The 18,038-nt window shown below is 42.1% G+C and overlaps 1 protein-coding gene and 1 long non-coding RNA gene across 2 annotated transcripts in view; one reads left to right on the top strand and one right to left on the bottom strand.

Moving 5' to 3' along the window:
* Positions 1-673: 673 nt before the first annotated feature.
* On the bottom strand, positions 674-11,488 carry LOC118495036. The gene is made up of 3 exons (XR_004897325.1): positions 11,368-11,488; positions 6,525-6,526; positions 674-686 (listed from the first exon to the last, which is right to left on the bottom strand). It is a non-coding gene; the product is annotated as an uncharacterized LOC118495036 (long non-coding RNA).
* frem2b (FRAS1 related extracellular matrix 2b) overlaps positions 6,131-18,038 on the top strand; it is a 67,407-nt gene continuing 55,499 nt past the window's right edge. Inside the window, exons 1-2 of the mRNA XM_031297438.2 lie at positions 6,131-11,141; positions 12,754-12,843. Of these exons, the coding sequence (XP_031153298.1) occupies positions 6,131-11,141; positions 12,754-12,843 (5,101 nt within the window). The remainder of the gene's footprint in view (positions 11,142-12,753; positions 12,844-18,038) is intronic.

Raw genomic sequence — 18,038 nt, 5'->3', positions numbered from 1 at the left:
AACCACAATAGAGAATGTATGTATTGTATTTGTTTCGGTTGTTACCTTTAATTTAGTAGTGCAAAATGAAGTGCAAATTATACTGTAAAGTTGAAGTACAGTTATGGATTAGATCATTTAAAGGTGTTGAAAGATGTGTTTGTATCCGTCATAGTCTGTTAGGGGGACCCCCAGTGGTCATTGTCACAGCAGAGCTGGATCAGTCTCTTCTGATTCAGATTCATTCTTTATTTTCCTCTAAAGAGGACATTGGTTTTCACAGTCTGTACACAGAAATAACATTCAGAACATGGTATGGACAGGCTATTTAAAGGGGAACTATGCAGTTTTTTTTTAGCTTAATTTACCTTAACTGAACAGCTTCAGAGTCATTGGAATGGTTATATGATTTTTTTCAAGTTGAATGGTGGTCGTCTCGCTTCCCCCCAGCGCCTGTGAGCGGAAAAACCACCCTTGCAACTTTCGGCCGGTGAGCCGCCGGCCTCAGTGTCAGGAAGTATGGCGTGATATCAAGTCTTGCGATGTAATGAATTGCTTCACGGCACTGCACACATACGCCCATTCAGGAACCGGCTAACAAGGTAGCGATGGAGTTTATCACACTATGTTCATGGCTGAGCCGGCAAAAAAGAAGCAGAAAGCTAGGAAAGCATTGTTGGAGGAACAGAGAAAGAGGAAACGGCAGACTGACCGAGAGAGGAGTCAGACGAGTAAACATAGGAGCTGCCAAATATCTATTCTGAAGCTGTAGGGGGGGCTCTATAGAGAAACCTGCCAGCAAAAAGAGAGAAAACAGCCAAGAAATGGCCAAAACTGTATAGCACCCTTTTAAAGCAGTTATGGCTATTAGTGCAAAACTCCTCCTAAAACAGGCTTTTTTTTTGCAGCATTGGTTGGTTGTTGTGTATATCAGAGGGTGAACCATGGGTTTAAGGGCTGGCAGGGGTTGTGGGCTATGGTCAGCTCTCTGCGAGCGGTAGCAGTGTCAAAGAAGGCTGGCAGATTGGGGGTGGGGAGACCAATTATTTTAGAACCAACCCAGTATCACGTTTAGAACATATGTTACTTACTGAAAGGGCTCTGCTGTTTGACCAGGAGGGCGTAAAGAGGATGTGAGGTGTTTCCCATGATGCAGTTTGTGCAGCTTCATTTCACTATTTACTGCTATTATAATAAGAGAGATAAGATACAACTTTACTGTCTGTTCACACAGAACATTTTCTTGCATCGTCTGCTCCAACAACCAACAGATAACATTAAAAAAACATCTGTGTGGTCGCCCAACAAATATCTGACACACACACACACACACACACACACACACACACACACACACACACACAGATATGTGTCCCCATTATCAGAACTTGTTCTTCCTCTTCTTTTGACGAATCTATTTTTGTTTTCTGCAAAGCACAGCGATGTATCTATTTGTTAAAAGCAGGCTGTAAATAATCCTAAATAAGCCTCAACTTGTTTTCTAAGCAGTATGATTGCTCTGGCCATACATTATAGTCTTAATACATGGGTCCACACACACCTGGGGAATTTGGGAGCACAAATAAAGAAAATGATTAAACTCAACTGGTTCCGCTACCTTTTTAGATCTGTAGCATCCCAAGAGTAATATAAACTGGGGAAGATGGATTTGGCTGCCGGTTGGCTCTGCGTTGTGTTTCTATGGGTTTCACAATTTACATTTATAGTGGAGGACTTCAGAGTGGATGCTGCCACCATTCCAGCTTCAACCATCAAAAGAATTGTCCCTGACAGAGACGTAATGAACTAAAATAGCCTTAATGAGATCAGTGAGGCCGGGGTTGTATTGTCTCCAGGATATAGCCACCAACAGAAATAGCCCTGATAAGTCCAAGGAATTGTTAGAATGGAGTCACTTTAGTAACACTGACACAAACAGTGGGGTGACGCCAATGGAGACAACTATCAAAAGTATTTGGAGCTTGAATTGATTAGAGATACTGTTTACTGTAAATTCACATTATCCAGAAAGGATGTCTGATATGGAAAATTGTATTTACCATGAACATGTATGAACATAAAGCATTTTAATTTGCAGACTTTTTAGAACAAGCATGGGCTAAAACAAAGACGGCTTTGTTTCGATGATTCTCTGTCTGTAAGTGACATTCCCTGTTATTTTTTTTATTTTCCTGTGGCTGTAGTTCTGTTTAATGTATGAAATGTTTACTTCTAGTTGGACAATTTATGGGTTACACTATTGTGTTGTGGCTGCTGTAATAGGTTTTCTTTATTCTTTATTTTGTGCAAAGTAGAGTACGGTATGTTGTGTGTGGACATTGGACTGGAAGCTGAGGATGAAATTACTTTTGTTTGTCATGTAATTACGTATGGGATGGACCACTTAGTGGCATGACATATCATATCAGATCATATCATACTAAATGTATTGTTTAATTTAACACACACACACACACACACACACACACACACACACACACACACACACACACACACACACACACACACATTGTGCGTTTCACTGTCTTTGTGGGGACCCGTCATTGACATAATGCATTCCCTAGCCCCTTACCCTAACCTTAACCATCACAACTAAATGCCTAACCTTAACCCTTACCCTAATCCTAAAACCAAGTCTTAACCCTCAAACAGCCCTTTAAAGTTCTGGGGTCTAGCATTTCAGCCCCACAAAGCTGTCCAGACCCTACAAGTATACTGTATTCCTGTTTTTTGGACCCCATGAATATAGTTAAACAAGAACACACACACACACACACACACACACACACACACACACACACACACACACACACACACACACACACACACACACACACACACACACACACATTTTTGTCAGCCACAGTTCCATAGAGTAATAAAGACATTATACAGATAGTTGCTTGGCTGCAGATTTCAGCACTGAACACACAGATGGTTCATCCAGCAGCACCTCATTATCCATGTTTTAGGTTAACTTGATGTCACTTCTCAGAGCTCAAGGCATCTTAAATGATGCATATCTCTGTTAACTCCGGTACAATGACAGTGGTGTCATTTCCAGTGTTTTGCCTGTCGTTGTGTGTGTACTGTAGTGATGATAAGGCAGGGCATTCAGCTGAGAGAAAATTGAAAGTCAGTCTTTCTGTAAACAGCAGGCAAAAAGGGATATTTTTAGATTATGGGTGCATCTCACGTAAATATGTTGTATTGTTTTCTTTTAGGCAGTCTTTGGACTGCTGGTATAAGCATATTTAGCTGTCACCAGTCATCACTTAGCAAAACAAAGTGAGTGTCTAGGCGCTAACTGCTACAAAGAAAAATTATTTTCTTGTCAGTGTTCAGCAGTAAGAAAACCTTTAATGAATGTGCAACCTAAACTCATCTTTTGTTATTCAGATAAACATTTAAAAATGGTATTCAAAAGTGAGCTGAACTGCAATATGTCCCCACCTGCACCATGTGCACCTTTACCCCACAATAAATCACCTGCACATCAGGAGTGCAGTTGGCATCCTCACTTCCTTTACAGACCAACACTTCTATCTTCCAAGAAGGATTGGTCATTTACAATAAATTTGATATAAATGCGATATAACAGAATATCATCAAATTTCCCCTTGCCTCGAAAATAAGCCTGAAGGTTTGGGTATGATCCAATTCCCTCTCTGCCATCGCTGCTGTCAGAAAAGTTCTATTCATCTTCTTTTTCATTTTCTCCTGTAACTAGGAGCTGTCAACGCCTAGGGGCTTTGCCTTGCAGTTTGCTTGGCTATATTTATAATTGGACACTGTCAACAGTGTCCAGTCCAACTCAACTGCACGGTTTGTTATGGCAGCTACTGTGTACTGATTTCAACACATGCCAGCTGTGAGACGGTTTGTATGTCATTAACAATAGGTAGGTGCAGATACACTGGATGCACCCACTAATTTGTGGATGGAATGAAGAGCATCTAAAAGGGATCAGAGGGGACTGAGCACAGTTGATGTCAAATTTTTCCAGGCAACAGCTCTAGGGATGCTACACATTGACAGGGGAGCATATGTGTGTACATCTAATATATACAACGGCTGTGGGGTAAATCAAACAGAACAGAACAGAACAGCTGGGTCTGTAGCTTTGAAGCAATGAATACCACAGTTGAATTACTGACATTTTAATTTAATGTGAAAACAGTAGGCCTACAAACATCATATAGGAGCCTTGCAATGATACACTGTAAGATTTTGCATGGCCCTCTATCCCTTCAACATTCTCAGACTTCCCATAGACACATATATTAACTAGGGCTGTCAAAATGAGTGCGATAATAACGAGTGAACACAAATATCTTTTAATGGCACTAATTTTTTGATGCACGTTCTGTGATTTAGACCTTGGGCCGCTCCGTAGTTTGGGAAATCAGGAGGCGATGCAGCAGTAACATTGTGGATGGCTAGCAGAAATAAACTTCCTTGGGCAGAAATAGATAAAGTAAAAGGATCTTTTGAATGGCAAGTTGAGTTTCAAAGCCCTTCCAGATGGTTCTCTGGACAAGACTAAAGTTATTTGCATGTAGTGTCGATGTGAACTAAGTTACCACCACAGTACGTCAAGTCTTAAAATACCACTTGAGCATATACAAAAGAAAAATCCCCTTTAAAGTACATTTAGAACAATAAAAAAAGTGATTAATTTGCGATTCATTACGAGTTAACTATGGACAATCATGCGATTAATTGTGATTAAATAATTTAATTGATTGGCAGCCTTAATAATGACCTTCTTATTCTAAAATATCTACCTCTTATGTGGATGTGCAGTGTTGCTCACCGTGCCAAAATCCTACCAACATGTAATATAATTGAGTCATTTGAACCTGCCCTGCTGTGCTGCACAATGCCTGCGTGGGTGTCCTCTTAATCAACGCTGGTTGAGCAGATGAGTGGCGCAGAGAGAGGCAGGATCATGACTGGGCTTGTCAGGAGTCAGAGGAGAATGCTCTGCTGGGGGAAGTGTCTGTCACCTGGAGGACTTGTGTGATGAGAGAGCAGCAGAGCAGGAAGTAGGACAATGTCACTGCACGACTCATAATAAATAGAACTTTTGAATCATGCTTTAAAAGTGGATTGTGGGCTATTTTGAAGGGTAAAATCTGTCGAAATGAGCTGTTTTGTGGCTGCATTGCAAGACAGTGGACAGAGTTAAATTCCTGCGGTGCTTCCTCTCCATCAGCTCTGTGTGTGACTGCATACACACCATACCACCTTATACAGCACATTCAAAAGCTGCTATAGGGACTTTACTCCACTGTGGGTCCCTTGTCAAACAGTACACATCAAATTTAGCCTACTGTAGTGGCACTGTGCATGCAATGCCTATTCTGTTTGACCTAAGAATTTCATGACGGACCTGGTTTCCAAGAAGAAGGGGAAAAATGTGCATAACATCGAGAGTAGTGTGTGAAAGCTGCTGGTAATGAAGGGTGTGTGGAGCATCCTCCCTCCCTCCTCAGCAGCGCCAACCACGAGAGGGAGACAAAGCTTTTCTCCAGTTAGATCATCAGTGAAGGCTCTTTTATACAGTTGTATTTTTCATTGCTTTCCCTTGTTGTTAGGACTAGTCTGCTCCATGGAGTGACTGAATACTGTAGCTTTGACCAGAGCACAAATGTAGGTGAGTTTATCTTACAGCGTAACATGAAATCAATCGAACATCATTTCCATTGAACTGTCCTGGCCATAACGCATGCTATAAACATTGCCTTCTGCCCAAACATCGCCTCCTTCATTTATTGTTCTTACCCTTATCCAACCTGATGAGGTGCAGCCCACGCGGCATCGTTTTGTGTGCCCAGAGTGACACGAGCCACATCCATTTAAAAGCTGACAAACGCATTCCAGCGGAGGTATTGACCAATGGGCTGAGAGGAGGGCGTAACTGTCCTTACTCCAGCAAAGCAGGAGTATGAAGTTTATGTTATCAGTGTACAGCTGCTGGGGGAGAATGGTGCACCGTAGTGCCCATAGGTGCGTGATATTGTCCAACTCTGGTTTTATATTCTTGCAACTTTAACCGTAGGCTACTAAGTTTAGAAGGGTGTATGCGCAAAGTTCAACGTGTCTCCGTTGCGGTTCCACACTCCAAATGGCTTGGATTATTCCCCCGCATCTGCACGGGACTGCCGCTGCTTTTGTTCTGCTTGCGGTGATTCTGACAGGTGATGCAGTCGCGCAGGTCTTTGACAGCTATGGATTATCATACGCCTTGAGGTCCGAGCTGTCAGAGGATACGATATTGGTTGCCAATAATGGGATCCGCGTGCCTTTCGGGAGATCAGTCTTCATTGATCCCATCAACGATTTGGTTATCCAAGTTCAGCCCGGCGATAGATGCATCATAACGGTCCTGGACAATGATCCCTTGTCTCAAAGGCCTGGACACCTGTCTCCGAAAAAGTTTCCGTGTGAATTTGGCCCCAACGACGTGAAGTATTCTCACTTTGGCTCCAGGAGTCCTCCGAGGGATAGAGTGAGATTACAACTCAGGTACGACACCCAAACGGATACCATTATAATCCCGTTTATGATAGAGGTGGAAGTCATCTTCACACAGCTCGAAGTGCTGACCAAAAACATGCCACTCACTGTCGAGAAACTGCTCGGCACAAGTAACCCCATCGATAGAAGAATTTTAGAATTCACCTATGATAACAGCGTACATCAATGCAAAATCGCCTCTCTCTCGAGTGGCAGCGTGCTGCCCAGGTATGGGAAACTTGTGGCTGGGGACAGCCTTGGAACAATGGTGGACTGTGATGAGTTTATTAAAATGGACATCCGCTATCAGCACACTTTTGCTTTGAAGTCACCAAACCGAGATTACATTCCAATGCTTGTGGAGTTGCATGATAAGGAAGGCAATTTGCTCAAGCAGGAGTTTTTCCAAATTCTAGTGAGGATTAAAGATGGAGAGGAGAACACAGCTCCCAAACCCAGCTTTGTTGCAATGATGATGATGGAAGTAGACCAGTTTGTAATGACAGCGATAACCATGGACATGCTGGCTGCGGAGGATGTTGAGTCTAATCCTGACGAATTAATTTTCAACATCACATCCCCTCTGTCCTTTGAGGAGGGCTACATAGTGAGCACAGATGATAGGAATTTACCAATAACCTCATTTTACCAAGGAGATCTCAAAGACTTGAAAATCGCCTACAAACCCCCTGCTGTGGATTCAGACACTGAGCGGATTTTCCAGATTGAGTTTGAGGTTGTGGACACAGAGGGGGCTGTGTCAGACCCTTTTGCTTTCATGATTGTTGTAAAGCCTATGAACACCTTGGCCCCTGTGGTGACTAGGAATACTGGCCAGTTACTGTACGAGGGTCAGTCCAGGCCTCTGTCCAGCTCACAGAATCTGGAAATCAGCGACGAGGACAGTTTAGACAAAGTCAAAATCACTGTTATCGATGGGCTGAGGCACGGAGAATTAACTGTTCTGGGTTTGAGGAGGACATTTTTCACTCCAGCTGACCTCGACGCCGGAGCAGTCATTTATCAACATGATGGCAGTGACACATACAGTGATAATATTATTTTCAGAATGACAGATGGCACAAATGAGGTGGAGTTTCTGTTTCCCATCACTGTTGTGCCAACTGACGACGAGCCTCCCATAATCAACGCCAACACTGGTTTGGTTTTATTCAAAAACCAAATGATGCCAATCTCCTCACTCATGCTCAGTGCAGCAGACATTGACTCAGAGGATTCTTCAATAAAATTCACAATAGAGCTTCCATTTTCCACAATTGGGCAGGTGTTGCTGCGTCAGTCTGAGGCCCCAGAGGACCCATCGACATGGAAGTTTAATACAGAGGATGAATTGTATGAGAAAGCAGTGACTGAATGGCTGCAGCAGGATATTACAGATAGCAAAGTGTTTTACAAGCACATTGGGCCTCACAGCGTCAGCACAGTCATGGATCAGTTTGTGTTTCGAGTTCAGGATGACAATGACCCACCAAACCAATCAGGTGAGAGCTCGTTCATTATCAAAATTCTCCCTGTTGACGACGTCCCTCCTGAACTGTACCCTGGCACGACTCTGCAAATGACTGTGCACGAGTATCAGCTTACGTACTTCCGAAAGAAATTCCTCCGTTACACTGACCTGGACTCAGAGGATCGGGATCTCAAATACATAATCATCCAGCCACCAACCGATACAGATGAGAATAGCCCCGTTGTATTGGGAGCTCTGGTATTAACTGAAAAGCCAAACACTGAAGTCACAGTTTTCACTCAGGCGCAAATTAACCACCATAAAATAGCCTACAAACCTCCTGATCTAGAGCTAGGAATTACCAGTCATGTTTTGCAGTTCCGGTACACTGTGGAGGATGTTTCTGGAAATATTGTAGAAGGAGTTTTTACTATATTTTTAAAGCCTGTAGACAACAAGCCGCCTCAAATAACCAACTCTGGATTTACTGTGCTTGAACGTGGCACACATATCATTACAAGTGCTGAGCTGGACACTTCAGACACAGACACAGACAACAAACAGATATCCTTCACTATTACCCAGCCTCCACTGCATGGCCAGATCCAGTTCACATTCACTGACATGACAAGAGGAGACACTTTCAGCCTCGAGGATATTGGAAATGACAGAATCTCATACATCCATAATGGAGATGAATCGACGCTTGATTCGATACAAATAGATGTCAGCGATGGCGTCCACATTGTCCCAATTACTATAAAGATTACAGTGAAGCCAATTGATGATGAGACTCCAACTATCAGTCTCCCAGCTGGCACAATTGGCTCCTACATAGATGTACTGGAAAATGGAGCAACAGAAATCACAAGTAATGTCATTCAGGGAAGAGATGAGGACACGGATGACCTCCGATTGACGTTCATTGTGGAGGACCCACCATCATTAGGTGACATTCTGGTGAAAGGCGTCCAATCTGGCACATTCACCCAAGCTGATATCATTAACGGCTTTGTGGTCTATGCTCACACCAGTGGGGAGATAGGTTTGACCACAAAGGAGGACTTTTTTAATCTCACATTGACGGACATGTCTGATGAGTGGACTGTAGGGGGAAATAAGATCACAGGTGTCAGAGTGCATGTAACTATTCTTCCCCTGGACAGCCAGGCTCCAGAGGTCTTTGTGGGGCCTCAGTTCACAGTTATTGAGGGAGAGAAGAATGTCATTCAAATTCTTCATATAAGCGCTGATGATGCAGACACCTCCAACGATGACCTCCTTTGTACAATCATTGTACAGCCGACTTCAGGGTACGTGGAAAATATCTCCCCTGCCCCCGGCTCAGAGAAATCCAGGTCCGGGACAGCTATTAGCGCTTTGACCATCAAGGACATCAGACAGAATCACATTAACTATGTTCAAAGCATTCACAGAGGAGTCGAGCCAGTGGAGGACAGGTTTACGTTCAGATGCTCTGATGGCATCAATTTCTCTGAAAGGCACTTCTTCCCTATCTCCATAATCCCCTCTAATGATGAAAAGCCTGAGATTTACATGAGAGAGTTTGTAGTTATGGAGGGCATGAACATAGTCATAGACACTCCCATTCTGAATGGCGCTGATGCAGATCTCCCCTCTGATCAGCTCACATTCATTATTACCAAACCCCCCAAGCACGGATTTATTCTCAATCAGCTCACTACTGGCACTATCCCTGTCTCAAACTTCACCTTGGATCAGATCAGAGAGGCTTCCAGCATTGTTTATGAGCACGATGACTCAGAGACCACAGAGGACAGCTTTGATATTGTTCTCACCGACGGAAAGTTCAGTGTAGAGAAAACAGTAATAGTTATGATTATCCCTGTGGACGACGAGACACCGAGGATGGCAATCAATGACGGCCTTGAAATTGAGATAGGTGACGTGAAAGTCATAAACAGCGATGTTTTAAAAGCCACGGATCTGGACTCTGAGGATGACACGCTAACTTACATTATCCGCTATGGGCCTGGTCAGGGATATTTACAGAGGGCAACACCCTCTGGGACTTTACAAAACATCACAGTTGGAATGAACTTTACACAAAGCGAAGTGGATCAGGGTTTAATTGTGTACACCCATACCGGGCAAGAGGGGATTCGAGACCTCATCAAATTTGATGTGACAGATGGCATCAACCCTTTGATTGACAGATACTTCTACGTGACAGTGGGTGGCATCGACATGGTTTTCCCAGACGTGATCAGTAAAGGTGTCTCCCTTAAAGAGGGTGGCAGGGTTACCCTGACAACAGACCTGCTCAGCACCAGCGACCTCAACAGCCCAGACGAACACTTGGTTTTTACAATCACCAGAGCTCCCACGAGAGGACACCTGGAGTGCACAGACACACCTGGGATGCCCATCTCATCCTTCACACAGCTCCAACTGGCTGGCAACAAAGTCTACTACATCCACACTTCCGATGACGAAGTGAAAATGGATAGCTTTGAATTTGAAGTGACTGACGGCTACAACCCTGTGTTCCGCACTTTCCGCATCTCCATCACGGACGTGGACAATAAAAAGCCTGTGGTGACAATACACGGCCTGGTGGTAACCGAAGGAGAGAACAAACTCATCACGCCTTTTGAGCTAACAGTGGAGGACCGAGACACCATCGACCGCCTCTTAAAGTTCACAGTCACTCAAATCCCAGTTCATGGTCGCCTGCTCTTTAACAACAGCCGGCTTGTCACCTCCTTCACAAAGCAGGACCTGAATGAGAACATGATCAGCTACAAGCATGATGGCACAGAGAGTGCAGAGGACAGCTTCTCCTTCACCGTCACTGATGGCACTCACACGGACTTCTACATCTTCCCCGACACAGTATTTGAGACCCGAAAGCCCCAAATGATGAAGATTACTGTCCTCGCGGTGGATAATGGGGTGCCCCAGATTGTGATGAACAAGGGGGCCCCGACATTGCGGGTTCTAGAGACTGGTCACCTGGGGTTTGTGATCACCAGTAAGACCCTTAAAGCAGAGGACAGAGACAGCATTCAGAATTCTGTGGCCTTCAGGATCACTGGTGCCCCAGAACATGGTTACCTGATCAACCTCGGCAAAGGAAACGCCACTATCACCACCTTCACACAAGGTAAGATAGCTGCTGATTTAAATTTGTTGTTAATTTGATGTTAATTTGATAGGGACGATGCAATTTTAAAATAGTTCCAATACAGAGCATACAATTGACAGAACAAAGAGTTTATAGCTATTAGGGCTGCAACTAACGATTTATTTTCATTTTTGATTAATCTGTCGGTTATTTTCTCGATTAATCGATTAGTTATTTGGTCTATAAAATGTCAGAAAATAGTGACAAATGTCAATCAGTGTTCCCCAAAGCCCAAAGATGACGTCCTTAAATGTCTCAAAGATATTGAGTTTACTGTCACAGAGGAGAGAAGGACCTAGAAAATATTCACATTCAACAAGCTGCAATCAGATTTTTAATAGAATTAGAATTTACTCATTAAAAATTAATTAATTATCAAAATAATTAGCGATTCATTTAATAGTTGACAACTGATCGATGAATCGATTAATCTTTGCAGCTCTAATAGCTATAACTAATTTTCAACTTTAGTCCCTAGTTGGGCTTTTACATGTACAGTGTAATTAAAATATACACCTTTCACTATCAATATCACAGCTGTGCAATCCTGTGACATTCTGTTAGATTTGTAACATACTGTAAGGACTCACATTGGAGACCATTTTTAATTCTCTTGAGCCCACTCTCATTTTACATTTACTCACTCTGCTAAATGTACTCCCCTGTGATGCCTGGAAAGAGTTCAAACACAAGGTTTTTGTTTTCGCTCAAGAGACTGCCTATTTACAGAGATGAAGTATGCCAGTGCCTCAGGCTGATCAGATCTCACTAGAGGAGTGCATTTTTCCAACAATGCCCTGTGTATTTCACTTTGGGAGCAAACTGATGGTAATTTGTACATTGCCGGAGTCATATTTTGTAACAGACGGAAAGGGGATTACGGACATGGTGATTGATAGGTGGCATGGTAGCCTGGCGCACAGCAGACCAATAACTTTGCAAACAAGTCTTGATACATCTTGGTAAATGCTAAATATCAGGGTAGCTGCATCAATTAATAACCATGTATCCCCTGCTTTATTTTACTGAGTCACTGTGAGATGCTTTCCCCAAGAGGCCTGTTCAATATTTCAAGAGTTCTCACAAAAATAAACAGACAGTAAATAAAGATGCCATCTCCTGGGCATTTGAAAATCATGGCTATGCATTTTTATGCATCGGTCCCTTTGAAGGGAAATGTTTTGACATCAAATGTTGAAGAATGCAAGGGCTGTAAACGCCACAATCTTCCACATCCAGGACTATAAAGAACCCTATCTAGCACCACACTATCAGGATAACAAACAGACTGCTGGGATGGAGTCCCAACAATCAACCCTTTCTTTATGTTCTGTGTCATTCAGGAGTCTAAATAGATATACACCCCATGTTACCAGGCAGTTTCTCCTTTCAGATTCCCCCGGCACTATGCAGTGGGCACAATTCATCACACAGCCTCAGCCTGTTTGTAAGGGCTCAGGAGGAATTGTTGACGAATAGTTTTTCAGGAACAAATTGGACATAATTTCCCACTTGTCATTTCAGCCAAATAACTGATGTCAACTTTTATGAGTAGGTTATCATGGATATTTACAATGTATCTCTTTTTCAGCTGAAATTGACGACATGAACATATGCTATGTTCTGAGGGATGGCGACAATGCTACAAATGACGTCTTCTATTTCTCCATTGAGGACAGTGGTAAGTTACTTTACTTAAAATTACACTGTGTGGTGTGAAATATTGGATTTTGATACACTGTCTCAAGTTTAAATTTAAGAGACTTGGATTTCTTTAAGAAGGGAAAGGAAAAGCTTGCATGTGCTTCATAATGGGCAGAATTACTAAGCAAAAGCTGTGTGCACAGACGGGAGAAATTTACAGAATAACTGCACGGTTTCTTATTTCAGCATGAGTAAATGATAAAATATGCATGCAGTGAACAAAACGGGAAGAAAAATATACTATTGATAGATAACTTTTGCTTATGTCATGCTCTGTTGATTCACTTTCAACCGACAGTTCTGCCAAAAAATCTGAAAGTCAGAGCCTCCATGCGTATTAACCTTTTATCTGAACATTCACGTTTCTTACTGTGTAGTATACTTTAAGTATGAGTCTTACAGCACCCCACCTATGATCCACCATTATTTCTTTTCCATGCAAGGGCAGCCTTATTTGGAAAAGTTATGATTGATTTAGCAAGTAAGTAATTAGTAGAACAATTAGCGAAGACCTTCCTTCCACTGCAGATGTGAAATCAGGCACAGGCTCAGTGAATGGTTTGAGGCAATCATGCCGGTGTTGCCGATTAGCAGAAGCAGTGTGCCTGACAGTGTGTCCTTTCTGCTACCCTTCAGCTGTGATGAGTGAGCACAAAGGACTTCTCTAATAGGGGCCCTCTTTTCCCACAAGCACCTCAGAGGGCCCCAGTACACATTTTCTCATCTCTCGACTCGGGACTAATCGGTGGCTTCAGCAGAATAATAGACAGGTTAACATCAATGCCAACAGGTGGATGGGGTGCTAATGAGTGATGACTAAAATGCAGGGGACAACTCCTTATCAGGCCGTGATGCTGAACAAAAGTGCTTTACCTGAGCTGCTGGCAAATGCCAAGCCCATGCAGAGATCTTTTGTTGTTGAGTGAGGTTCCGCTGGTCCCTTTATTATTGTCTCTTATTGGGTTATTTGTCATGGATCTCTCGGGACTTCTCTCCCTCTGTCATATTCTCCAGCATGCTTGATGCTTGATGACATACGTACTTGAATCCCACACTGGTAGTTTACCTTCCAGAACTGGCAATTAGATTATTTTTTTCCAGAGCTCCCTACAATATTTTACATTACCTTTAGACTTGATAAGAGGATTTAAAACAGCATATGTCTTGTTCTGTCCTCAATCATAGTTATGTGCTCTAACAAAACTTGCAATGGTCAGACACATCGTATATCTCTAAAATGTCATTCTATGACATGGGAATTGGAATTTATAGTGGCATCTAAATGGCTTGACAAATTGATAGAGTCTTTTTGGATGACCCATCCACACACATACTGCACTGCAGCTTGTGAGGCATTCAGTGAACATTTTTTTTTAAAGATTTAAGCTGTGCTGGTGGCTGCCCTAAATCCCCAGACAGAGCCTCTAGCTCTTTGAACAGTCGTGTGGAGGAGCTGAACGGTGTACACTGGCACACAGCTGCACTATGTCATGTTCAGCAGTGGAAAACATTCTCCTCCTCACTTTAAGTTCACTGGGAAATTTACCAACTGCACTTGGCAATTTTTTTCAGTGGAAAAGTTACTTTAATTTTGCAGCTGCTCAGTGGGATTGCAGGAGGTTGCTTTGAGTATATATATGACTGCTAATTAATTTTTGCAACTGAATGTTTCCGCATACGTGTGTACTTTAGAGTGGTGGTCATTGTGTTTACGTTACATACAGTATCTCACAAAAGTGAGTACACCCCTCACATTTTAGTAAATATTTCATTATATCTTTTAATGGGACAACACTGAAGAAATTACACTTTGCTACAATATAAAGTATTAAATGTACAGCTTGTATAACAGTGTAAATGTGCTGTCCCCTCAAAATAACTCAACACACAGCCATTAATGTCTAAACCGCTGGCAACTAAAGTGAGTACACCCCTATGTTAGATTCCCATAGAGGCAGGCAGATTTTGATTTTTTAAGGCCAGTTATTTCATGGATCCAGGATACTATGCATCCTGATAAAGTTTCCTTGGCCTTTGGAATTAAAATAGCCCCACATCATCACATGCCCTTCACCATACCTAGAGATTGGCATGGTTTTATGTCGGTCTAATGTATGTAGCCTAATAGCTGGTTTGATTTGCATTGAGAGATGATTTTATGGAAAGTACCCCATGCCAATCTCTAGGTATGGTAAAGGCTATGTGATGATGTGGGGCTATTTTAATAGGGGTGTACTCACTTTAGTTACAGCGGTTTAGACATTAATGGCTGTGTGTTGAGTTATTTTGAGGGGACAGCACTGTAGCAAAGTGTAATTTCTTCAGTGTTGTCCCATTAAAAGATATAATGAAATATTTACTAAAATGTGAGGGGTGTACTCACTTTTGTGAGATACTGTATATAGGCCTACAATGCCAATAGGCAGGATTGAAACCAGGGCTGGAGCTATTGAGTATGATGTTTTCTTCTTAAAAAAAAAAAATCATTTAATCTATGAAATGGACGAAAATAGTGAAAAATCCCCATGCCATTTTCCCAATGTAGCACAAAGTGAGGCCTTCAATTTACTTGTTTCGTCTGACTAAACACAAAGATATTCAGTTGATTTTCGGTTATGTTGCAGCAAATCTTCACATTTGAGAAGCAGAGAACATTAAACTTTACAAGATTTTGTCCGATAGATTGTTTCAAGAATTTATCAAGTGTCATTCCTACTGTAGATGAATTTTCTGTTGGTTGCCTAATTTATAAATCGACTCATCGTCTCAGCACTAGTTGAAGCCACTAACATGATCTGTTGTCACTTTTCCTCTACGCAATTATGAGCTTACTGTACTGAGATCAGTGCCCCACACAAGTGATTGTTATAGGATTTGTGCTGGCTCCATTGTCAATCCAAAAATAAAGTGACTTACAACCTGCACTCATTACAGGGCAGGGCACTAATTTACTCTTGGCATGTTTTTTTTGCGCTGGGAGAATGACTGGAAAGTGCCAGGCCATTCAATACGCTTAATCCAAATACTTATGGCAGTTTGACCACACGGTTGTTTTAGCTTTTGAAGCTGAAATCATAGTTTCTCTGAGAGATGTATTGTCTTGGTGCAGTGCATGAGGCATTTAAACTTTTGTGTGTCATTTAAACTTGGTGTGAGTGTTCAGAGCCCAAATTAAAATCTATGTTGGACCTGACCTTGTCCATTGTTCGGCACAGTTCTACAGCATGTGAATATTGGATGCAATGATGACATTTGCTTTAAGTGGCCAAATATTTATCATTTTATAAGTACTGCTAAAAAGGATGACTCTCAGTAAATTATTTTGTAAAGATGGATAAATTATGCAATTTAGACTTGAGAAGTTGCTTTTTCACTCAATTAACTTGGCTATGTAAAGACACCAGATGGGCTTTTTATCACACATAATAACATGGCAATTAGGCTGCATCCCAAAATGCTTATCATATTTTTTAATTAGTATGTGTCACAATAAAAGGATTCTCACTGTGTGACTAAAACGCTGCTACTTTTAACCCTGATGTGGTAGAACAAACTTAATATTGAAATTACATCAAAATTATACTGGACTTTTTGTTTTTCAATGGGCTTTATAATCATGGGTTATTTGTGGACTTTATGTGTTATTTTCTCCTCTGTCCTTAGTTTTTTTTTCCATTTCAGAAATCACTGTGCACTGTGTGCCTTTATAACTTTATTTAAGGGGATTTTTGCCAAAAAGGAGATAACAGCTGATTCACTCAGAGCCGCTTGTTTGTCTCGCTTTTTTGTCAAGGCTTTGAGAAAGTAATTACAGAGGACTGAAATTACACATATTCATTTGTGTTTGTTTACTGTTTGGAGAAACACCCCCCACAGCTAAGCACAGTCACAAACAGAGGCGTTGGCCAGAAACCGTTTTAATCACTTAGAAAGTGTCATGTTTAGAACACGACTGGTATCTGGATGTTTGTGTGTCCGTGTGTGCCAAGGAGGGTGCTGCTCTGTCATTCTAAGTCTGTTAATTGCTGTGTTTCGGTGGACTCCAGGCCTCCCCTTGTCTCCTGGGGATTTGGGTGCATTCAGGTGAGCTTACCTGAGCACACACGAGCCGTGGCATTCCCAGGCTATTATTTGTGGAGCAGAATCCCTGTCTGCCTCCAGCCAGTCAGTCAGCATCAGGGATGTTTCCTACTGACAGACACACTGCTGTGGTCTTTGTTTTTCATTCCAGGCACTCAATCTCTTTTTTTTTTCTTTCACTGAGCTACAAAGAGACAGCAAAAGATCATTGATTGTTCAGTTCATAAACATATGCTACTCCTGATGCTCCACCTCCACAGCTATGTCCAAAGTTTCCTTGAGTTTCCCATTTAACTTGTGAGATTTGTTTAATATGTGCATAGAGTACAGAACAACTATATTTCAGATTTATACATGAATGGGTAAAATTCCTGACATTTCTTAACATGGTAGCCTCTGAAACAGAGAGGACTTTTTTTTTTTCTTTTTAAGTTAGCCAATGTAAGTCTGCAGCGCCCTCCTCAACAAGCGTGTATTGTTTGTTATTTCTGCCTCGTGCAACAAGATAAGTTCAGGTCCCCGTGAGAACTTCGACCTAATAAATCCTCCGAACCATTTCGGCCCGCTGTAACATCTGCCTTGTAGATCTCCTACATCTTCCGTGTTATCGGTGTGTAATCGCTTGTGACACTGAGTGCATACTTAAATCCATCTCCCTTGTCTCCCCTCCTGACTAATCCGAGGTTCGGAGGGATTATCTTTCTCCCCATAGTGTGCTACAGCACAACAAAAGTAAGGGGGGACATGCACTCACATGCAGTTGTGAGGGTAATATAGACTTTGTGTAAGTTATAATATCACCATCACAGTGCAGGTGATGACTCTGCAGTTTCTCTGTGTGTTGCTATCATATTATTAATGAAAATGTCTTCCCTACACTTTTCCTGGGGGCTATGATATTCCTCTGTCCTTGGGACCTAAAGTCTGAATCACATGCATACAAGTATGGGAGTTTCAGGAAATTACATAGGCGGCCCAGTTGTTGAGTTTTTAAAGGGATTTTTAGGGGTTTTCCTCACAGTCCATCTGTGCTGCAGCCAATAAAATATTAGGTAGTCCTTTTGATTGTTGTGGAAAAAGTTTTGTGATAAA

This window comes from Sander lucioperca, chromosome 5 (assembly GCF_008315115.2).
Source record: "Sander lucioperca isolate FBNREF2018 chromosome 5, SLUC_FBN_1.2, whole genome shotgun sequence".
Lineage (NCBI taxonomy): Eukaryota > Metazoa > Chordata > Actinopteri > Perciformes > Percidae > Sander > Sander lucioperca.
Note: the sequence above shows the minus strand (reverse complement) of the source record. Positions and strands in the feature narration are given on the sequence as shown.